We start from the raw sequence: 24031 nt of genomic DNA, 5'->3' as shown, positions 1-24031 counted from the left end.
ATAGTGTTGAAACACATGTTAGAGGAGAAGTTATTGGAGGGTTATTAAAGGATTAAAAGCAAAGCTGTCAGACCAGATGCTGTCATTTGGGGCAACCTGAGTGTGGTTCCTGGGAAGTGTTTGGTGTTGGGGGTGGTGGTGCTGGGGAAGAGGCTATTCAGCCTCCGGAGGAAGGAGCACTTGGCCTTGGTCTCTCTAGGGTCCCTTTCTAACCAGCGCTTAAAGCAGGACTGGCACATTGGGCTTGGTGTTTTGGTTTGTTTTTTGGTTTTTTTAATGGGATAGAAATTTAATGTGAGAGAACTGATAAGTAGCAAGAAGCTGATAGCAGGAGACAAATGTGAAAGTTTGGTGAGCCCTCACCTTTTGGGGACTACATTATACTATTTTTGGGGTACCGGTGCAAATAATTCAGCAACTCAAGTTCATACACAGGCATCTAAAAAAGAAAATCCTATATCCACTGATGCTGGTCATTCGCAGATGCCATTGGCTGGACTGAGGACTGGATTTGCAGGAGTGAAATCATGAGCTTGTTGGAAGCAGTGGCGTAAGTCTTGCTGACTTCAGTGAGGCCGGTGTTTTCATCCAGGGGTGCAGGATTTTCTCAGTGAATGCTAGAGCTGAGTAAAGGTGATGGAATATATCATTAATTCCTCCATTCTGGAGCATTTAGTTCTGTTTTCAAAAGATCTGTAAGCATAATTTGCTATTTCGCTAGTGTGTTTTTTTTTTATAACTGTGTAATAGATTGCATACTTTTGGCATTCAGCTGCTCTTGCCACATCTTCTGGCAGGGTTCTATGTATCTGGACTGTCAGTGCGTGGCTACAGTAACTTTTGGAGCTTAATGTCACGTTCTTGTTGCTATTCAGGCTGTATTATTTGTCACCTGGGTTACATGAGGTTGTTTAGATTTTGTTTTCTGGTGGATGTCTAGATCTTCATGAACAAAGACAAGCCCCCGTACCAGTAGTGTTGCTCATAGCAGTATTTATACAAAGAATAGCAATTCCCCAGGACTGGTGGAGTGAAAAACACCATTTGGACAAACATTCAGCGAGAAATTATAAAAAGAGAATGTGGACATAGCCCAGTGGGGAAAGAATTCAAAATGTAATAACAAATGTTTTTTTCTTTCTTTGTCCATCCGAAAAAAAAGACCTTGCAGTTCAATGATTAAGGGGATGAGTTAAAGGATTTAGCAGGTTGTATAGGTGTATCAATCACAATGTAAGAGAAAAAAAAAACCCTGTATGCCCTGAATACTCTTTTAAGACATAGGAATAAGTATGCGTTTAGTAGTAATTTCATGACAAAAAAAATCAGATAGTAATTATTTATTTTTAATTCTGGTAAGACTGTCATCCAGTTAAGTGATCAATCCAAATCATAATAGTAAACTGAACTTATGAAAGATTTATGCCTTTGCAGAACCATAATACTATTTTAGAATTTTGTTTAAACACTGGAATATATATATCTCTCTGGTTTTTTTAGTGTCATTGATGCTTGGCCTAGATTTAAAGTGGAGATTTCCGGATATTTTTTTAAGACTTTTTTTTTATATTCTTGCTCTTTTTCCCACTGCTCTTAAATGGTGTACCCCTCTACACCCATGGGAGTTTTATTGTGACTTCAGCTTGCTGTGCATCATGGAAACAGTCTAAAAATTTCCAGTTGTGAAGCAATATTATTAGTATTGAATAATACCTACCTCTTAGGAAGGTTCCTAATAAATTGAGCAAAATGTGGCTCAGACCCATCAGCAGGGGTCCTCAAAACAGGGGCAAGTGGGAAACAGAGTCCATCAGGAGCCTACAGAAGGAAAACCTCAGGTCCCAGAAGAGCACGCCTGAATTTAGATTTGGCCTCCAAATTCCCCGGAGCATAGGCTGCCTATTTTTCAAGGCTCATGCAGTGCCTGATACCGTGAGGGGCTGCTCTCATTTGCTTATGGGCTCTGTTGGAAAGGGTGTGAGTGATGATGAAGATACAAGAGCCTGACATGACCCTGCTGAAATGGGAGCTCACCTGAGCAGGAAAGTGCGGCGTGCCCACTATGAAAAGAAATAGAGATAGATAGGAACAGACTGCTTTGCCTAGATGGAGCATATTAGAGACGGGTGACTTATGGAAGTACTTGTCCCAGTGGTATTGTCCCTTGGCTCTGTAGCCTGGCCTCAATTTCAGTCCAATTGCTTAATTTTCTACACTCCCCATGAAAGCCAATTCCCTGGCTGCTGTGTGTCTTCTTTATATTTCTCCATAATGTAGATTCTGGCTGTTTAACTGCAGTAGGCTTTATGATAAGACTTTTTTTTCCTCTTTCTTGGCAGAATGCTGAGACTTAATTTTAAAAGACGCTGAAACCCCCCAAACATCCCTGAATGACTTACAGGGAAAGCAGAGTGTTTTCTAGCTCTGTTTTAAAAAATATTACAATCTTTTTTATTAGGCAATTTTATCATTGTTATAAATAAGTAATTGTACTGGGGAGAAGGGATAATCCTTATTTAATTAAATTCATCTATACTCCCAGGTTGGCAGCAACCAGACATATGTGAGACTAATACCCACAGCCTGCCTGTATGCATGTGCAATTAAAAATTCACTCTACAGTAGCACTGGCAGTTTAGTGTTGCTTTTGGCATTTACAAATTCTTTTATTTTGTGACTTTTTTTTTTACCATACACATATGCTGGAGCAGATGTTGCTTATTTGTTGTTTATTCAAATCTGTAGGCTCTGGCAGCTAACTCCATTGTTCTGTAATGAAGCTTTATTCACTGTCCTGTATTAGGACCCAGCAAATGCATGACAGGCAGAGTTAGCTCTCAGCAGGAACTACAGTTATTGTCCTTACTTATTGGCTGTTTATATTCTAAAGCTCACAGTTGAGAAAGCTGGCTGGGCAGGGGAAGGGGCTGGGGATGCTGTGTGCAGAGGAAAATTACTTGACTCCACTCACTGTATCTTTGCCCTGATGAGGTGCAGGCTTGCATGTAAACTCATCTGTTGCAGGGATTTCATATTCAACACTTGAAAAATAGAGCTGTTCTCCCCCTCCACCCCCTCTTCCGCCTGGTTCTCCCACCACCCCCACCCCCACCCCCCGCTGCTCCTTCCTTTTTCAATTAGCCTTTGTAAAGCATTGAGTTTAACTAAAGGATGTTTCAATGTTGCTCACCCCCGTTAACTCAGCACGTGCCTGAAAATTCATTAGTGGCAATGTCTATTAGGGAGGCGTCGGAAGTCGGTGTTATTTCGGTTGCACATGGTAGTCACCCGCTCCCTCCTGCTCCTTATTTACTTCCCTCTTCCTCTGCGGGGCAGCCAGGCACCTGAAAGGCAGGAATTCCTGCACCGTGCTGACCCAAGCGGACACACTGCTCCCAGGCGCTCAAGTGCCAACAGAAAGGCATTAGCCTGCTGGAAAAGCCCTTGGTAGCCCAAGAGGCAATCAATCACGGAAGTAACCACCTCCATCTGGCTCACTCTGACATGGTAACTCGCTACCGAAGCGCTTGTGATTCATCTTGTCCCAACGAGTGGTGCCAGGGATTGCATACACCCAGTTTTTGTGGCAGCTGGGAATGTCCTAGCTTTCCCGCATGCTGAGCTAACACATTAGCTCCTGTGACTTATCAAGTAGCAATTCTTTCAATTATCACACCTTCACTCCTCCTACTCACCAACTCCTCTGATGGTTTGGCACCATGGGAATATTCACAGAATGCAATTGGTATTTCTTCTAATTGACTGAGTGCCAAGAACGTGAATCCTGTTTATTATCCATTGTAACGTCTGCCTGCAATTGAAGGAGCAATGTCTTCAAAACGCAAGAAGAAAAAGCAGGTATATTGCCTGTGTTTCAAAGAGTAAAGGATTTTCTGCTTACCTTTCTCTAGTTTTAGTATTAAGAAGTGAAGAGCTACTTCGTATTTCTTATTTTCTGTAGTGCCTATATAACACTGTTATTCTTCATAACACAGTGACTTTTAGTTTTAAGTACAGATTGAAGGAAAGGGAAAGGCAAAGAGATGGCCAAAGGGAAGGCCTGCAAAAGCTGCACTCAAAATTGGGAGCTGAACTTAAAAATGTCCTACAACTATTCTTGTATTGATACCGCTTGACGTTTATGTTAAACTTTGGTATTGGTTAATGATCACATCCAGTCTCCAAATATGAGTTCTCTCTTCATAAAACACGATGAATAATAGATCCATAATACATAGATCCCTCTTTGCAACAGTTTTATCTGTTTTATGATGCCACAGCCCACATTTCTCCCATCTTCTGCACGTGAACCTGTAAAGGCCTCCTTATACTTTCCAGTTTCTTACATAAGGGATCTGTAAGCGAAAGTAAGAGGAAGCTGCATCATTTCAATGTATTTTGTAGCCTGAAGAAGTCTGTAGGGAAAGTCCTATGGTCCTAGAAAGCAGCAGAGATTTGAGAGAACAAAGCAAAGGGAAAAGCGAAGTTGTGAAATTCTGATTCTTCCAACCTTCCTGCATCTTTTTCCCATCCAGAAACATCCTGAGTTGTCTGGTTCCCTCATAGAAGGTGCTTCTAGTAAGACAGTTTACTTTTGCAGCTCTTGAGAATACCCTGGCAGCTTTGCTTTGCCACAGTCCTCCTTGATGTATCTCATGCACATGCATATATCTAAGCTCAGCAATGAATATAAAGATGGAGGCGCAGGAGGTGGTGATGCCACATTCACCAGTACAGAAACTGGATGAGCAGCAAAGAAAAGAAGTCTGGCAGGCTTTTGGAATGGCTTCTGGGAGGTCATGCCTCCCACCACTGGTGTCAGCAGGACACCTTGCCTGCAGTCCTCAGGTCTGAGCAGCCACCCCAAGAGCTTTGGGGGTTTGTGTGACTTGCAGTGATTACATTCCTAAAAGTCATCGCACATTTATAACATTTCGTTGCATGTATGTGTCATATTCTAGGTCCTACTGCAGCAGGCTGATTCATCCTAGTGGGAAAGGATACGCACACACTGCATACTTAAGGCAGATGGCCCAGTGAAAGTTATAAAACATGCTGTTGTTAAAATCTTGGCAGGGGGTGGAATCATAGGTATCCAGGAGGACAACCAAATACTTAAGGGACATCGGTTTACAGTAATAGTGATAGCCTTTTAAACAGCACTAAAACTTCTGAAATGAAAGCTAGTTGTGCTGAAGTTGTGCTGGGATCTGGAAAGGTCTTTTCTAATATTTCCTTCCCATGCCCTCCGCAGAGTGCAGGAGGACCAGAGCTTTGCCTGTGCAGTCATGGACCTGTAGGTTGCTGCGTTAATTGTTCCAGTTGACAGCCTGACCCTTTGAACCCTGCTGCAAAATTCAAAATCCCAGCCCCATATCCAGCTCAGGCTTCGAGGAAACTTTGGGAGAACATGGATGCTTCTCATGGTACCACATCGTTTGGCCATGGCCACTATGAGAGGACTGATTCACCTCGCTGTAGGTGATACCAGTGAGGAGTCCTTTGATGTTATCCTGGGTGTATTTTTATGCTCTGGAGAACTCTTCTTTATGGATGAGAAGCATGATTCCTATTCCATAGATCTTCTACATACTTGCTGACACTTAGCATTTCTCCTTGGGAAAACGTCACTGAAAAAGAGAGGCAAGCTTACCAAGCCTGACACTCTTAGACCCCCCTGAGCACATTGTAATGGCTATTGCCATGGAAATAGAGCTAGTATCATTGACTCTTGATCTCTACAAAGTAGCACGCAAAAGCCAGATACCTGTTCTGGCCTCCCAATCAATTTGGGCACTGCTGACAGAGCAGAAGTTGCAGGACCTTGCTAATCCATAGGGGCTTTTCACTCATTTTTCTCAAAGGTCTCCGTAAGGGTTGCTGGAAGCCATCCTCCCTTTTGTGAGGTGCTCTCAGTTGCAGAGAGCCCTACGAGGCTCCCTGCAATCGCTTATTTTTTATTCATTATCTCTGTGCAGCTGCTACTGGGAGAAGTTGTGATGTAACGTGATCTACAGTGTAGGCTGATGACATTCAGCTCTACCTCTCATTTTCATCAGAAGCAGACACAACCATCACCCGTCTCTCCCGACATTTGGCAGCGGCACGAATCTGAATTAATGACAGTTGGCTGAAGCTCAGTTGAAATAAGATGGAAGTGATACTGACTCTCAAGGAAAAGTAGGAGGAGGACCTGGCAAAGTTTGAAGCTGTTTCATCAGCTGAGGGAAGATAAAAGACCATTGTCAAAGTGACTGCAGTTTCAGGTTTTGACTAGATTCATCACTAGCCCTAACCTCCCAGACTGCAGAAACATCATTTATCACAGAGAACTGCCTACAGTGTTCTCTCTTTTCCTGTCAAATTCAGCTTTCAGATTACTCATTTATGCTTTTACCATTTCTAGGGCAGTGTGTTCTTGTGTAGAACAGGCAGGAGACAATGGGCAGCTCTGCCTTGCGGGGGAAGGCAGCTGCCTGCATCCCAGGCATGGCAATTCACAAGGCTGCAGCCGCCACCCTCGGCAGCAGCGTGGGAGATTCACGATGCTGATCAGCGTTACCAAGCCTGGCATGACCTCCCCAGCTACTTTAAATACGTTCTGTAGCTCCAGCCAACCTAAAGGAGGTTTCCAGACTTAAGGGGAAGGTGGAGACTTCTGGATGGTGAACCTCTGCCAGCAATGCCCGCAGACATCAGTTCTGACCCTCTCTAGGGAGTCACAGGGTGGTTCACTAGCGCAGGAAATTGCATCTTTTCAGTGACGTACAAGGCAGAGAACATTCTTCCTCCTTTGCCCATATTCATCTCTGATTTGGGTAGGGAGGAAGGGAAATGAACATAAAAAAAAAAAATTAAAACATTTTTTTTTTCTTTAATGAGTAGCTTTACGTAATATTATCGGCTAATTCAGTTCTTCCCCAAAGCTTCCTTCTTCACACAGCTCAGGACAACCTGTAATGAGAGAGGAAGAAAGAGGGAGCCAAGCAACCCACCCACCAGCCCCAGGCATTTCACAAAGGAGTATATTTATACCTGCTGTCACGGCGCTGACTGTCGTGCGCAGCAGATGTACCGAAGCTAGTTTTAAATCAGTAAGTATGTGCACCAGCTTTAAAGCGTGCTATTGTGTAGCACAGGTACCAAGGGCTGTCTAGCCAAAGCATCGGGGAGCCAGCAGTGTACCCTCTCACCCTGCTTCACAAGCAGGTTCTGCAACCCGGGCAGCGCTCCAGGCTGCTGTGCTCTGCCTGCCGGCTGTGCCATGCCACCAGCGTGCTAGACATAACCGTACGATACAGTGAATCTTAAGCCAAAAACTTGGCTGGAAGTTGGTGCAAAACTGCTTTTTTCCTTGGGTGTTTTGGAGGAGGGCTGAAGCTGGATGCTCCGGCGGTAGATGTAGATTTGCTACCTAGCTATTTCTGTCATGCTCTGGGCCAGCACAGTTTGCGTCTTTAATGCTCCGTGACCTGGTTCCTTCAAGTGCTCGTGGCTGATATCTGGAGAGCATCTAGGCCAGCGTCCTCCCAGGGGGACAGGAGCACCCAGAGCTGGGTGGGGAGCCGGGCCCTGGGCGAGGAGCGGGAGGCTGCACAGGAGGACGTAAAGCACAGCCTGTGCTCTCCCAGTGCCCCTGCAGCTATGCACGTGTCTCCTGCTAATGACGGCTCTGACAGCCAGACCCCAAAGATAACCGGGTAAAGAACTGCAGGCTGAACACAGAGATGAAGCAAAATAACCGTAGCTGTCACATGACATATGGTGCCAGACACCTTTCATCCCCCTGGCCCTGTCTCGCCTCCTCGGGGTGCAGCATACATGCACGTGTGTCCCATCTGAGGTGGCTGCAGTCATGGGGACTGCAGGGCTTTCTCCCCTTGTTTCACCCCCACAAAAAAGAAAAGGATACCTGAAGTCCTCCATAGGCTGCTGGTACCCAATGCTATGGGAGAAAGAATGCTGCGAACTGGGGAGAGCGGGGGAACTGGGTTTTGACAAGCAGTAGGAACTGCCTCAGAGCAGCTAGGTTGTGTTCACCTCATAAGCTCTTCTGGGCACAGACCATTCTTTTCTTCCATTCATACAGCACCTACCAGCACGGTGGGGCACAGTTAATAATAGAAATTGCTTTGTGTAGAGATTTTTAAAATATTTTTTCACCCAGTCACACTGTGTAAGATGATTGGCATGAAACTCCAATTCAAAGGGAGCACGGAACAGATTTCATAGCAACACTTGGGTCTGAATAAGAATAGAAGCTTTTACTGCATCTGGTGCATTTTAGGGTGTTTTATTTGCTTTCAAATCCTATGACTATTCTAATAAGATGGTTTGCGTAATTTCTGCTATAGTGTCATTGAAAAATCAAATTTGCGGAAGGGCATGGATAAAAACCCTGGTTTGTGCTGTGCTTTGAGAGCACAATTTGTGGTTTATGTGCTGCTACCATCTGGTGCCTGTTCTGCTGAAATGCAGCACAAACCCGAGCTGAAGCTGTACCGGGAGGGCTGCGCTGCAGCTCCAGGGACAAGCAGTCCTGCACTGGTCCCTTTTGCCAGAAAGTTGTAGAACTGTGTATTGCGTTTGTCTAGAAAATATATATAGATTAGATCTGTCTCACTTCATTTTGTTTGTTCGTTGCCATTTGTGCAATGGAAAGTGAATTGGTGGTGCAGAAGTTGTACAGGGATACACACACACACACAAGAAAAAAAAAAAAAAGAAGGGCTAAGAACAGACTTTTCCTTTGTGATTTCTGTGGTATTAAATGAAATGTTTACATTCCTAGTCAACAGCCAGTAATGGGTGCAGCTGCCTATGGAGGAGCTACTTCTTAGATTAAGGAAAGACAGTACAATATACTGGGAACAAACAGGTTTTATGGAACATTTACACAGGATCAAGTTTTTCCACGTACATTGGAATTGATTGTAATAACAATGTTCCTTTTCCCAAAATGCTGTAAGTTGTAGAAAATAATGTCTTCTTGTGCACCAAGATTGAGTGAGCTTCAAAAAACCCACTGTTCTGCATAACAGCAATAAAAGGGGGGGGGGGGAGAAAATAAAAACAAAAATAATAACAAAAAAAAAGTTCTTTGTGGTTTATGCAGTATGCATATTTTCAGTGGTGTTTTATTAGCTCTTAATGGCTGTATCATAGAGTATGATACTGAAAAACTGGTGGTGCCTGTGAGTAGCAGGAGAGGAGACTAAGCTGCAGCAGCTCTCCCATCATAAGATGGGACCATCTGTAACTGTGCCATGCAGCTGACATATTCTTGTAGCTCACAGCCAGCTCATCCTGCAGCATCGTTGTGTGTGATGCCATAAGGCAGGGCAGCGTTATTAATGATAACATAGGGGTTCACCAATTTGCAGAGCAGGAGGAGATAAAGTGAAATGTCTAAATGGGAAGGATCCAGTTAACTACTTAAAATGAACCCATTCTGTTTTGAAAGTCCTGTTTGAAAATGTATTTTTGAAAGTCCTTTTTTGTCATGTAAGATACAAATTCTTGATTTTTTCTGCCTTGTGTTGGAGAGTCAGAGCCTTTACATCTTCCACTCACTGCTGCTAGAACTGTAGAGCTGAGAAACTTTTGGTGGACCAAACACTTTGAGTATTTGATGCCTGTGTTTGAGAAGCGAAACCCAACACATCCGAATGTAATAAAATATCTGTTCAGTTCTAGTACTTCTGTGGACACGTTATGACGCTCATTCACCCCATCTCTTACTGTGTTTGACTACTATTGAATTCAGTTGCAGTTGAATAGACGTGCTTCTTAAGGCCCAATCTGTGAGATATTTGTGTGTCCACTTAACTCTGGGCGTGGGAATGTTATGCATCAACTTAAGCATGAGTCTAGTTTCCCTGATTAATTTAGCCCGAGTGTTTAAGCTGTAATGAAGTTAATGCCTTGAGAGTTTTGTGCGAGACAGACTGCAAAATGCCTTTGCTTATAGAGTGACGTGTCTAAGTCCGTCAGACTTCTTTTTCTTTTACAAATTATCTGACTAAATTGTGGCTTCTGTGCACTATTTAGTCCTGTCTATGCAGCAGATAGTTTTAGAGAGATTTATCCACATCAGTGTCCAGCAACATTTAAATAGCTACAAAAATATCTAAACTTTGAACAGCATTGCTCGGTTGCAGTTGCAGATTCAGCTTTTCCCTGTGATGAGATGAGCAGTCCGGATTTTAGTTTGTGAATGTAAAGTTCAAATTTGCACAAATGCTTTTTGCATTTGAAGTTCTGCTGCCTATGCTTCCCCATGTATTCAAATGTTGTAGAAAACAAATATTGAAGTATATTCATCAACATTAATGTGATTTAAAAGATATGGAAAGAACATGCTATTATTTAGAAGCAGTGTAGTAGCTCTCATGTCATCTTTTGCAGTTTGCAAGTATTCTCCAGGCTGGAAGCTAGAGAGAGGTTGTGTTGTTTGCAGCCAAGCCCACAGAAAACCAGCTGTGGAGGCTTCAGAGGAATGCAGCACTGTATTCCAACACTTACTTTTTTACTAATTAGGGAATATTATTTCATTAGTGGTGAACCTAGGAGCCCAATAGTTTCAGAAAGTTCCTGTATTGAACGCTGCTGAGAACGGGAGCTGCTGTATCTGCATGCAAATAAGGGGAGAGAAAAAGTCTCTTAATGGAATTGGATTGATCAAGTAAAGGGCTTGAAAGCTATGGGACCTTTGGGATTTGGAAGGCATGTACTTTCTTATGCGATACAAAATGAAGCAGAAACCTGATCAGTAAGTTTCTCTAACCTATTTTTATTTAAAATTCAGGCAGAACAGAAATGGGATGCAGGAGCTAAACTATCCCAGTTCAATTAACACAGAAAGGCGAAGAGCCAAGGTTTTTCTCACCAAGATCTTCAGGGGCAATTCTCAGGTTTCCTCTTTCTAGCATAGACAGATGTGTTCTCCGCACAGGGCCCAGAGTTGTAATTTTTAGTTCATAGTTGAATACTGGTCTGTGTCTCCACCTCTTCTCCAAACATACTTTTATCTTTCCTTGGTGTGATGCTCTGCATGTATTTGCAGAATCTCTACAGGTTTGGGTGTCTCCACACACTAGGAGAACCGCGTAGAGCTACATGAATAATGGATATTTTGGTTCACTGGCTGCACCAAATGATCGGGGGGAAATGCAGTTTGGGTAGACTAGAAACTAAAACAGGTTTTGCTTAATGTTCAGGTGATTTAACCCATTTTTTGCACCATTCTTCAAACTGAAAAATTAACTTGCTTTCAGAGGGAAAAAAATTTAAAAAACAACCCAAAAAACAACCAACCAACCTCATTTGAAAGAGAAAGGTGAGAGCATTTTAAAATGTCAGAATAAACTATGTACATTTTGCTGACCTTCCCCCCCCTCCCCATCTTTTTGGCCAACTTGTATCCCTCCTAAAGACAATATTCCAGTTTCTAAAAGGCTTTAGTTCATTTAAACATGAGGAATGAACATGAGTTCATTTAAACATGTGAAGAAGTGGTGTCCCTAAAGCTGGTGTTAGCCACTGCTGAAAGGGCTTTAGATGCTAATCCATTCTGGGACAAACCACCACCAGCATCCAGGCTGGACATTTTCAGATGCCTCGTAAATAGAGGAATTTGTCCTCGGAGACTGGCTTTGGACCCCTGCAAAGAGTCGATCTCCTAGTAGGAACTCAGTCTACAGGGATCCTCACTGGGTATTAGAGCCTGACAAGAAAAATTGGGCTGTCACCACTGGCAAGCTATTAACATTGCTGAAGATTTCACAGAGAGGGAAACTCTATTCCTTCTCAGGACAGCATCAGGCATGGTTTAATTTTCAGTCTCGCTTAACTGCTATTTGTGACACTAAGAAGAAATGAAGTGATTGATTGGCCCACTCCTCATCCAAAACAGTTTCCCCAGTACACAAATGCTGCCCACCATTCTGCAAACGTTGCTTGGCTCTGGTGTGCAGACATTAAACCAAACTGTATGTACATGGGTTGAAGGCGAGCTGCCTCAAATACAGAAGGTGATCATGTTCAATGTCATTTTGGCACAGCCCCAGCCTGCAGTGTCACCTGCCTTCCCAACGCCACCCTGCTCCCCGTTCCTCCTGGGAGCACGTTGTTCAGCTTGGAGTCCTTCTTGGGAGCACGTTGGCAATCTCTTCATAGGCTTTTACCCCACTTTGAACTGGAGGCCCATATTCATTTTTGCTAAGGCCTTTTTTTAAATTCAAACTTCCCCTGAAATCGAGGGCATTTTGACTGGCTTTGAATAAAATGTAGCAGACTCAGAGGAACATCTCATCTTTCAATATTCCCTTGTCTTCACCTGCCTGCCTTCGACAGGGCCTGGTGTACTGGCTAGGATCTTGCAAGTCAGGGCGGGATGTAATGATTAAATCAGGCATCTGAATGTAGTTGGGAAAGAACTGCAGCTCAGACCCTCAGAGACATCACTTTTCACTGACTATATGGGGAATTTAAGCCTTTAGGAGTAGTGGCTCATTACACATCTAATGTGTAGGTAGGTGCAAATTAGATGGCTAACACAGATGAGGGTGATCCCTGTGCCTGAGGAAAGTAGCAAGTACAGGTGAACCATGCTTAACAGGCTTCTCCGTCTACTATACTTGTCTTTTGTAAGTTTCTGTTTTGCCAACATACAAATTTTAGAAACCGGATTTATGCTCAGAATGGTCATTAGGTCCTATTATATTACCAGTGTTAAACACATGCACAGCCTTTGAGAGTGTTCAGAGTCTTGATTCATCTACATACCTTGCATATTTAATCGATGAGAGCCATGATAGCAGAGCACACCCCACCCCTCCTTCTAGGACAAGCCCAGGGGGACACATGGAGGCCTTTCTGTAGCCCAACTGTAGTGATATTAACTTGGTCTGCAGACATTTCAATCCACTATTTAATGTCTGACCTTGTGCCTGAAGATCAGCTCGGAGCCCACTGTCACACGTTTTGGGTAGTTCTCTAGCTAGCGCGATGTCTGTGTGGGTGGGAAAGCTGCACGGTTACAATACACAGACTGGAACTGACATATCACATTTACCTTAATAAATGGGTCAAACCTGGCTACAGCCACCTGGTTTTGACCAGGTCAGAAGATGAATTCTAACCACACTTACTATTCCATGAGAAGTTGCAGGGGTTTTCCCTACACATAATTTCTAGTAGCGTGCCAGCTTCTTTGGTGTCCTGCATGTCTCAGGAGAAAAACAGGCACTTCAAAACACCGGGTAAGCAGATAATACAGTTTTCCAACTCCAAAAACTTAAAGCTTGAGGGTTAGCTGTTATGACTGTAGGATATAATTGAGTATTTGAGTCTCAAATTCTTGAAACTACAGCAGCTGAAACATTTCAGCTTTTCAATTATTTTTTTTTCCTGAGCCCTTCTTCCTTCATTTTCATGTACGGAAAGCTATAGGCCAGAATGACACACTGGAAGCAACAGCTGGCAAAGATGCAAGGGGTAACTGAAACAACTTTTAAAAAAGTTTAGAGAATCTGTAGGGCAGTCTCCCTAGGGGAGAAGCTGAGCCATGATGTCATTTGTGGGAAACTGCAAGGATGAGTTTTGAGACCACCCACAAAACAGGCAATTTTCAGCAAAATTACCATAGATGTGTGAGATGGGAACCACATATTTCTCATGTGAAATAGGAAAGTGACTGGCTGAAGGGCGTGTTGATGGTGACACCAGGAATGACAGTGCAAGGAATTCACCTAAAAAACATAAAATGATATCTGGTTTTGATTTTACAGTTGCTGCCTACAAATAGATTGCATGATTTTCATTAACTGATGCCCAAGATAGGTTAAATAAAGCCCATGGTTTGTTAAAGTGTTAAAACATAATTTGTAGACAAGGGTTTTTTTTCATTTTACAATCACACAAATGAGAATTAGTAACTCAAGCCTCAGAACTGCAGATAAATTGTCATATTCTCATGGATATAACCAGAAGATAAAAACCCCTAGGATTCAGCAGTGGTTATGTGTGCAAGGAACAAGAGAGGAAGCATACCCAGAGCATCTCGGTCTCCCTCCCTTCCTCAGCCTGTTCCCCCAACTCTACCTCTGGTTTTGTGCTAGATACCTGAGGATGAGGGCATCATCTGAGGATGAACGCTGACTGAAAGTACAAGTTATCCAAGGGCTGAGAGGTATCAGGATGTACAGGATAAGTGAGGGTTTACTTTCAAGCATTTGTACTTTTAAAAAGGTTGGCATTTATTCATGAAATCAGCTGGTTAGTGGTCTATAATTTATTTGATTGCAAAAGCTGGGGTAAGAATTGATCTAGTCAGATGATGTGGCTGCTAGGTTAGAAACCTTTGCTGGAGTAAATCTAGAATATCTTCCTCTTGACTTTATGTCTTGCCATGCAACCTTACATCATCTCTGCTTATTACTGTGATTTCCTGTCCTCAGACCAAAAAACAATAAAGACGATACAGGGTGCCTCAAAGTAGAGCAAACTCTTCTAGGGAGAGTTTGTCTAGGCAGCTAGTTTGACTACCAGAGCTCATCTAGGGCAGATCCCTTTCCCTGCAGGAGACACCTGGTTGAAACCATCAAAACCATTTAGGTATGAATGAGACTTGGTCTGAGCCACTTCTAACAATCAAAAGTCAACGTTTTTAGCAAAGGAAAACAAGTGCTTGGCCCCTTTATATGTTACTTACACTTTGTATGTTGTGTGAACATACCAAAATCTGAAATCTACAGTTGATGATTACACCGGTGAGTAAGTCAGTGTTTAGTAACATCAGAAGTAGCTATCCTGATCACATTTTGTTGGGTTTTTTTGGTTTGGGGTTTGGTTGGTTGTTTTGTTGTTTTTTTTTTTTTCTGGTTGTAGCAATATTGCAGATTTCTGGCCAGGATAAGAATATTTCTAGAAATGTAGGTTTAAAGTTCCCCTGCTTAGCTCTGTATTCATTTTGGCCTGGTACTGCTTTCTGCCTGCCTTTCTAGCTTTTCTTATCCTTTTGTTTTCCCCAGCAGAGGTGATGGTGAGAAGAACAAGCAGCTGCCAGTCAGACAGCAGCGGGTTCATGGAGGAGCTGCCAGAGCCTGTAGTTTTGCAAGTAAGAAATGAGCAATAGTAATCAGTAGGTCTGTGGAAACTCTGTAACCCTGGTACAAGTGACATAAAATCATGGAGTTGTGAAAGCTTCATGAAAAGAAATTCATCCTCCTAGAAAAGTTAGAAGGTGAGAAACTTCCTCAGAACTTTGTGTAACTCTTCCACCACACTAATGCAAAATTTGTGCAAGGTTACAGGCAATAGAGAAGGAATATTACAAGAATCTTTGGTTCATTGGGTATTTAAAGATGTCCTGCAGGTTCCCAGGGCAAAATAGTGGTAGGCAAACAAGTGTGATGAAACAAATGTTGTATTTCAGTTCCTCTATTTTTGTTTTGATTTGTTTTTCCTTCAGAATGCAACTTCGTCAGGAAAGATTAATTTTATTTCTGACATCCACAATCAAGAAACAGCTCTGTCACATAGGACAGTTTTTCCTATGTTAAATCAAGATTTTCAACAAAACCCAGATAATTGCGTTGCTGAGGGTTTCATCACAGCTTGTGAGAGCATTTTGGCAGTACCTAGGTCAACGAAAGCATGCAGTGACCATGGAGGAGAGACTCACCTGCTGTTGACTGCAGAAAATAGCATGTGTCAGACATGTAATGCTGAGCCACAGAGTTTTGTCCAAGAAATGTTACATCACATGGGCAAGAAGGACGATAAAACTGAAAGAAAGCAACTGGGAAAAGAGAGGTGCATGAAAGAGCATAGTCCTTGTTTTCAGGGTGATACCCCGGGTAAAGGGGGTCCTAGCTCCTCCAAATTTGATTGCAATTTATATTTTAGTACAGGACACAAAAAGGTGCATGTAACCTTCGCTGAACTAAACGATATAAACCCTGCAGTCATCAGTGAGAGCAAAATCAGAGCTGAAGATGAAGGTGAGAGGTTCAGGACTGAAAAGGACATTGGAGGAGTTGCGTGTCATGGAAGTGCCCACAGAGATCATACAGGTCATGGTCAAAGACTCTGGTGGGGTGTGGAAGTGATCAGCAAAGATGGTACCCCACTTGCAGTGAATGAGATCACAGGCGGACAGAAGTCCTGCAAAATGGACGGTGATTCAAGAAATGCGAGATGCTCCCCCAAAATTGGTCTCCCAGAAATTCTGCAGTGGGGCTCAGCAGCACAAGGTGGGAGCAGTGCAGCTTCAAGCTGCTCTCTGCAAGTGTCCCGGAGGCATCCCCTAGCGGGAGGGCCTCGGTTAAAGTCATCTGAAGGTGAAAAGACTGGTAGCGTAGAGGTGTTAGGTGCTAACAAATCAGAACAGGGAGACAGCATCCAAACCAGTGAAATAGCTTCTGCTCCTTCGAAATCTGTCACTGTTCAGATGTCCTCAGGGCTGGAGTTTACTTCAAGAGCGACAAGCGCAGGGCAAAACGCTCCTTTCAGTGAAAGTCTTGCTCGGGAAGATCCTGCCGACTTCTCTGACACGTTAGCGTGCTGTCCTGAGGGTGGTCCTCTCTTACAATCAGACCCAGGGGCTCCAAGGAACGGTTTGAAGCAGACCACTGAAGCCTCCAGCCAAACTGACACCCTCACCAGGAAACCCAGGTGGTCACGGCCTTGTTCACCCCATACTCCCCTGACAAAATCAGCCTCTCTCGACAGCATGCTTTACAGAAAAAACAGGTCTCACTACTGGGGTGAAGCCTCTGGCTTCGCATCACTTCAGCCAGAGCTTCACCGCTGTCGCTGCTGCTGCTGCTGCTGCTGCTGCTGCTGTGGCTGCTGCCCGTGGACCTGGCCAGTGGCTGCCTTTCCCCACCGCCCTGCGAGCTGCTGCTCAAGCCCAGCTGCTGCTGAGCTGCAGGTCCCGAAAGCGCCGGTGCTCCTACAGGACAGTGCAACATGCAGGCTTGCTCCGGTGAGTAGGTTTCTTCTTCATCTGGGTGGACAGTGAGCTAAATGCCCATGCTGCCTTTTCCTTTCCTCTCCTGCCACGCTTGGTTCTTTAGTCAGACATATCTTGGGATGGTAACTGAGGGGACAGAGGGGGGAAAGGAGAAAGGAAAATTCCATTCTGGGCAAAACCAGCAAACATAGCTGCATACCTCCAGTCTTGTTGGGCTGCTTCTTTTAATAACTTATGTATATCGGTTCAATCTTAAAATGGTTACTGCAAACGGGGTGATCAAGGTTACAGGTCAACTGAAGAGCTGAGAGATGAGTTTCAGGGAGTTCCTGTGACTTGGCTGGGTCACAGTAACTAAGCAACTTCCTGCAAACTGCAGAAAATGCAAGGTTGCATGATTTAGTGCAATCCTTTTAGTAAAAGAGAACTCATTTAGGTTATATTACTTAGTGCTCATTAAAGACTAACTGTGAACACCCAGGCATATCCCATAAGCCAAACCGGTCTAAATGAAAGTGAACTGTGACTTCTCAGAGCCTCAAGACATTTTTACAGTGGTAGGATCAGAAGCCTGCATTAAATCTAAAGCCCTGCTAAAATGAATATTTGCAATATAAATATTGATATTAAAAAGTCACCAGATTTTTTATTTCTTCGTTCAGAATTGCTAGCAGTTCCCAAAAGTTGTGAAAAACTCAGGGTGTGGTAGGGAAGAAAGCAAAGGAGGGAGTCAGGAGTGGCTTTTGCATCCTGAGAAAACTGTGGAAGGAGCAGCATACCTTCTGCTAGTTTGCAGGCGTTTCCATTTTTCCTCTTCTATTTGCTTTTCTTAAGGAAATGAAACTTGAACTCTTGTACAAAGTGGGACGAAAATTAGTCGATAAAAAATCCAGAAAGTGAAGCTGGTGAGTTTTATGCTGCCATATCACCGGCTATATAAATCTGCAGTGTCTTTTCTTTGAACAGTATATTGTGTTTTGTGGGAACAGACAAAATAAGCCTTTTGTCAGCTCTCTTCCTGTTGCCACAAGATGGCAGTGAGTCAGTACCTTATGCTGGACTGGGAAGCCTCTCCTCATTGTTTTACTACTATTTTGTCACTCTTCTGAGAGGCTAATAGTGATTTGTCTTCTCTAGCCTGTGGGCAGGGAGTGTGGGAGGAGCAGACTTTGCACCGTACTGTTATCCAAGAGCTGTTCTTAGTTTATGGCTCCACGCCGAAGACACTGTGCAATAAGTCAGTGAATTTATGGAATGTTGGTCACTCTGCAGAGACTACATCCATACCTACTTTGTATTTTGCATTACAGGTGAGGTAGCTTCTACATCTTTTACTGAGAGAAGCTCACTCGGGTTACATCCCATTTACTAAAGGCATGCATGGGGAATGCAACCACCACAGAACAACTGTTAGACAGTAAATTTTACCCTGTTCACATGCACCTTATCTTAAACATGTTCTTGATGAGAGTAGGCCTGAAACACTGTCCACCCCTCTGAAAGCATGAACTCTGAATTAATCTATGTGAACTTGTGCTCTGCGACATGCTCCAAGAACCTGTGCCAGGGGAGCTGCCCATACCTCATCTGCAAGGGCTGGCATGACTTTTCACCAAACCTATCTGCATTGTGCCTTTTGGATCATTTGCATGGTGCTTTCCAGATTTCTGTTAGCCTTGAGGAATCACCTAGAAACTTGTCTGTGGCCCATCAACTTCTTCCTAGTGACCTGAAGGACAGGAGCTCTTCAAGCTCATTTGCGTACATGTTTTTAGTGGCTATAGGTCCTCACTCTGCTCAGATGTGGCAGTGGGTTTACTAGGTCATTACTGCGTGGGCACTGCTCACTTGCACCCCACACACTTCCATCTGGCGAGAAAACTGCCTGAGGATCAAGATTGAAGTTTGGGGTGCAAGGCAACGGGGCAATCAGCAAACACTCAATCTGAAGATGCTCATTGCACATCTGACCACCTCTGTGGCATGCAATTGCTGCCCTGACCCACAGCATTAAGAGTGTTGTGCTCCACATGGAGCAGACACTTGGGAGAGCTCACGTCCACTGCAGTCACAGGACAGGCCCTATAAAACTACTATTAGTCTCTAATTAGCTTTTTCTGGTGCAATCCCATGGCTGTTTGGGTTAGATTTTTTAATTTACCACTATGGGATGGTTTATTGCTGGGTCACACCCAAGAGGAACGTGCCTGACGTAACAGCTGCATTGAAATGGAGACTCAGAATAAGGTTCCCCAAATACATGGGGAGCATATTTTGTCCTCTGGCTGAAGCTGATCCTCCAGGAGGGATGGCTTTGTCATGTTGCAGGATTTGCTGGAACTGAGGGACACATTCAAACACACAAGCACTAAGAGATCATCAAAGAATGTGATTGCAGGAATCCAGAAAGACTGGGCATGTCTACGCTTTGCAAACATGCCTCTCTATCCGTTACAGTGATCAACAGTGGAGTGCAGGTTTCTACACTGTCTTCCAATGGCTTACAAGAGACCAAAATTTGCTAAGATGGAAATGTGCTAAACACCTCTTCGCACTGCAGCAGTTTCCGCGTAACAGGGGGCTGTGCTTCCAGAAAGCAGTTGGCATTGTCTCCAGAATCATTTGGATGATGCTCTCTGCATTACTACCCTGGACAAGGTGTGGGAAGTCTTTAGCGTGGCTAGAAACTCATTGGTGGACTTCAGTTACAGGCTTTATTTTGATGTCACTGGAGGGCTGCTGTTATCAGTCCTGCGCTACAAAGGAGTAACTTGCAAATCTACGTATACTTGCTCATGTGCCTGCCATTCCTGCTCATTCCTCTCCTCTGCCTTGAGACATTCCTGGTGTAGATGGCTACATCAGGGTAGATGTAGATGATCAATCTATACCTACAGGTCGAGGGAGGGGATCCTCCCCTTCTGCTCGGCCCTGGTGAGGCACATCTGGGGTGCTGGGCCCAGTGCTGGGCTCCCCGGTTTGAGAGAGACGGGGAACTGCTGGGGAGGGCCCAGCGGAGGCTACGAAGAGATGAGGGGCTGGAGCATCTCCCCTGTGAGGAAGGGCTGAGGGAGCTGGGGCTGTTCAGCCCGGGGAAGGGAAGGCTGGGAGCGGATCTTATCGGTGTCTGCAAATGTCCTAAGGGCGGGTGCCAGGGGGCCGGGGCCGGGCTCTGTTCGGTGGTGCCAGCCACAGGGCAAGGGGCAACGGGCACAAACTGCAGCACAGGCAGTTCCGTCTGAACGTGAGGGAAACCCTCTGTGCCTTGAGGGTGACCGAGCCCTGGCACAGGCTGCCCAGAGAGGCCGTGGGGTCTCCTTCTCTGGAGACATCCAAAACCCGCCTGGACGTGACTCTGCAACCTGCTCTGGGAGAACCTGCCTTAGCAGGGGGTTGGACTAGATGGTCTCCAGAGGCCCCTTCAAACCTCAATGATTCTGTGAATCGTACTAGATACTTTCTCTCGATGAAGAGTAATGGGCACGTTTATAGCATAGATCCTCTGACCTATTACAGATGTCTACTTTTGCATCAGAACAATTGCTCTGTAGCAGTACTTGCATGTACATCTGTTGTGGTAAGTGTCTGCACCTGGTTAGATAAATCCAATTCTAGGTTTCTAACTGGTAACAAATGAAAAATTATCAGTGTAATGCTTATCAGAACCCATAATGAAAGATGCTTTTCCTACTCATAGTTCTTATTTCTCTTCCCTCCTTCCCTTTTTCCTTTTAAAAACAGTTTCTAACTTCCCATCAACAGTAATTTAACCTATCATTACTCCACAGCAGCTCATAGTGCTCAAATATAATGTCTGACAACAGTCCGATGACATCAGAATTTGTCACGTCGCATCAGATCTTTTGATCAAAGTATTTTTCCCTTTCCATGGCAAAAATGAAATCCTCATTGGCTCAGGTAGTGCCAGAACTCAATTCCACATGCTTTAGGAGAAAAGGTGGTGCCTGAGATGTGGGTGATGCAGCTAGAGCAAACTCACTTGAAGTGCCATCTGGACTTCCATGGCAGCTGCTCACAGAGTCCCCGTTGTGCAGGTAAAAGCAGGACCCATACCATCTGGGCTGTCAGCTTCAAATGCACTTGACATGGAAGTGCTCAAAGAAAAGTATTGAAGTAGGGTGTTTTCTTGCTTTTGTACACAGCGTACCCTCCACGAAATAGAAGCAATGAAGAGCTCCTGCCAGCGCTTCCAGGAGAAGCTGGATGAGATTGAACAGCACCTGAGCAAACAGCAGGCACTGTTTTCCAGCTCTATGCTAGATGAAGAAAGGTAATGGCAGCCCAAAACACTCACCTAAATCCAAACTTATCATCAGCAAGAGCCTGGGGGCACATGCAATGTGTCTGGGCACTTGTTTTACAGCAGCATTTCTGGTCAGTGAGATGCAGCTGTGGGCAAGTGGAGAAGGAACGTGTTGTGATGTGGTTTTTACTCAGAGGAAAGTCCAGCTCCTCTCTACAATGGTCAAGGCTCTTAAACATGAGCATTTTGAAGGGGAAGATTGCTCCATAGATGTAGGCTGAGTTTTTAGCATGGAAATACTGTGTTTTAATAGCAGGAACAGACCTCAGACAGCTGAAGCTCAGCGTCCCAAGTCAGTGCTGTGTTCAGGGAAGGAGGTGAGAGTGATCTCTTCATAGACTCAGCCCAAGTTCACAGCAATTATCCAGAAGCCTAAGGTTCACAAAAGATTACTAGGGCCTTCTGTTCTTGAGCTGCCTGAAAGTAGGGCATTGATGTAGTCTTTGTGCTGGTGATAAATCAGAAGTGATAAACCTGCCCAGACTCAAGCTGGCTCTGCAACTACAAAGTGTTTAATCTTTCAGCTGGGATAGTCAAAGAAATGAGAGTCAAGTAGACAAAGGCTATTATTTATTATTTTGTAAGGTATCCTGTGATCACGGGTAAAAATAAGACTGCAAGAGGAGATGCAGGCATCAGGCTGGGGCTGAGGAAGAGGAGGGTGCTGCTCACTGATCCCTCAAGTGTGCTTTTGCTTCTGTTCCTACAGGGAGGAAGGCAGGCACCTGCAACTCTTATGCACAGCCGTTCGTCAGGAGGTTGCAGAGCTGGAATTTTGGCTGAACGATCAAGCTTGCCAGGTCAAGGAGAGCATCCTCATGGTATGTTGTACAAGCCACTGCTCTGGGCTGTGTGGGGAGAGTTTAAAGTCTATCCTGCTCTTCAGGGTTCAAAGTACTCACTCTGAGGTACAACTGAGCTGAGATGAGGAGGATTTCCAATAACAGACTTAAAGTTTACATCTTGGTCCCTCTTTCTCCTTGGCTGTGGTGCTTGAGCTCAACTGCCCAGGAAAAGCGACAATATTTATAAAAAATCTGTATCCTACTCTGCTCTTGGTTTCCAGAATAAGGTGACAGGCAGTCAACCTACATAATTATTGAAAAATGGTTACTGGTCTGGTTCTTTTCTAGACCAGCTCTTTGTTTTGATAAGGAAAAAATGATGGCCAGAGGACTTGTCTCTGATTCTTCCCTGACCAGCTTGGGTTAGAGTGTCAAGATCGCAGTGGTCACAGATTGAAGTCCATTTGCAGATTTTCCATTAGGCAATTAGATCTATCTGTTGGAATAAAATGTCCTTTAGGCTTTTCTTCTCCTTTTTATGGAAACATCTCATTTGCCAGATATTGCATGTCTTCTTCGGACCAAGCAGAAGAAGCAGGAATGCTTCATATACCCTTGTGTATCCTGCTTGATTCCTTTTATTATATTTTTATTACTGCAATATGCTTTTCCTTCTATTTTCTCTGCAGCAGCTGGACCAATTACTAGCAGAACAATCCCATCTGTTTTCTGAGCTCGGACTCTCTGATTGGAAGGGAGAAAGAAAAGCCCAGAATAAGCAAGCATTTCCAGATGCTGCTGACACCGTGCACCCTCAAAGTGGGTGCTTCAAGATGGTGCTCCAAAGAGCTCCTAGCAAAACCACGACAGCAACGGGCTTGCTCTCTGCCCTGGCACCGGGGGCACCCTCGGTGCAGTTTCCCACCAGGACAACACCTGAGCCGAATTCAGCTGAGTCTGCCCCACAGGAGCTCTCCAGCAGTAAAAAGGAATAAAAGGACCTCCCCAAGCACAAATGGACTTCAAGGCATTTATGCACAGTGTAAGGAGCTGTTTTGGTCTCACCCTCAAAGTTTGAAGTGCAAGTGATTGCTGAGCTGCAATGCAGTTTTACTATTCTGTGTCTCATTGCCACAGCCCAGACCAGGACCCTTCCCTGTTAAGCCACACGTTCATCCAGAGGGATGGAGCCCATGTTCCAGGGCACTTCCAGGCTGCATGGGCAGCACAGGCAGAACTGGGACTGGACCTGCCCTGATATTTCTCAGTGAGCTGTGGCAATGATCTAGGTGCTCCAGAGAGAACATGTAAATTACATGGATCCTGTTTGACTTGCTTGAACTTTCAATGCAACTGTTTGACTAATTAGTATATTCAACTCTCCCCCACCACTGAAAATAGTAATTTACGGCCTCAAATTGCAGAGACAATTATCCAGTTTTACAAGGGCAGTAAAGGCAGTGATCTGGAAGGTCTGTTGTTTTGCTGAAGAAATTAAAAGTCAGCATTTCTGACTGATCTGATCTCACATTGTAACCATAAAAAACTGCTTGCCTGCCTTTGAAAATACTAAATATGTCTAGAAAATCTCTTAGATAGCTGCCTTATCATTTAATGGTCCCAATTTTTAAAGGTTTGATAATTCTTATAAACAAACAATCAGGGTTAAATTCTGCACAAGTAAACATCATAGGAGGGAATGCTCTGTATTGTAGTCTTACATTACTTCATTGATTTATGTTGATATTACCACAGATATCAGGCTCCTTAGCACACAATTCAAAGAACCATAGACAGTGAGGAACAAGGAAAAATTTAAATATTTGAGATCAAGCCTTGTCATTTTTTGCACCCATTTCCTTTTAAGACTAGTCTTGGTCATTATCTTAACATACAAAGAAAATAACACTCTTTTCTTTTTTTTTTTCTTTCCAGTTGAAGAAA

At 44.1% G+C, this 24031-nt stretch overlaps 1 protein-coding gene and 1 long non-coding RNA gene across 2 annotated transcripts in view; one reads left to right on the top strand and one right to left on the bottom strand.

Moving 5' to 3' along the window:
- The window catches only part of ITPRID1 (ITPR interacting domain containing 1), a 38422-nt gene extending 14448 nt beyond the window's left edge, over positions 1–23974 (top strand). The window contains exons 7-11 of the mRNA XM_055805742.1: positions 15033–15118; positions 15473–16990; positions 21142–21269; positions 22012–22123; positions 22777–23974. Coding sequence (XP_055661717.1) covers positions 15033–15118; positions 15473–16990; positions 21142–21269; positions 22012–22123; positions 22777–23082 — 2150 coding nt within the window. The 3' untranslated portion in view covers positions 23083–23974. The remainder of the gene's footprint in view (positions 1–15032; positions 15119–15472; positions 16991–21141; positions 21270–22011; positions 22124–22776) is intronic.
- Positions 22745–24031, bottom strand: part of LOC114011880 (uncharacterized) — a 38746-nt gene continuing 37459 nt past the window's right edge. Inside the window, exon 3 of the long non-coding RNA XR_008747431.1 lies at positions 22745–22831. This is a non-coding gene — a long non-coding RNA (uncharacterized LOC114011880). The remainder of the gene's footprint in view (positions 22832–24031) is intronic.

This window comes from Falco peregrinus, chromosome 5 (genome assembly GCF_023634155.1).
Source record: "Falco peregrinus isolate bFalPer1 chromosome 5, bFalPer1.pri, whole genome shotgun sequence".
NCBI classification, from domain to species: Eukaryota; Metazoa; Chordata; class Aves; order Falconiformes; family Falconidae; genus Falco; species Falco peregrinus.
Note: the sequence above shows the minus strand (reverse complement) of the source record. Positions and strands in the feature narration are given on the sequence as shown.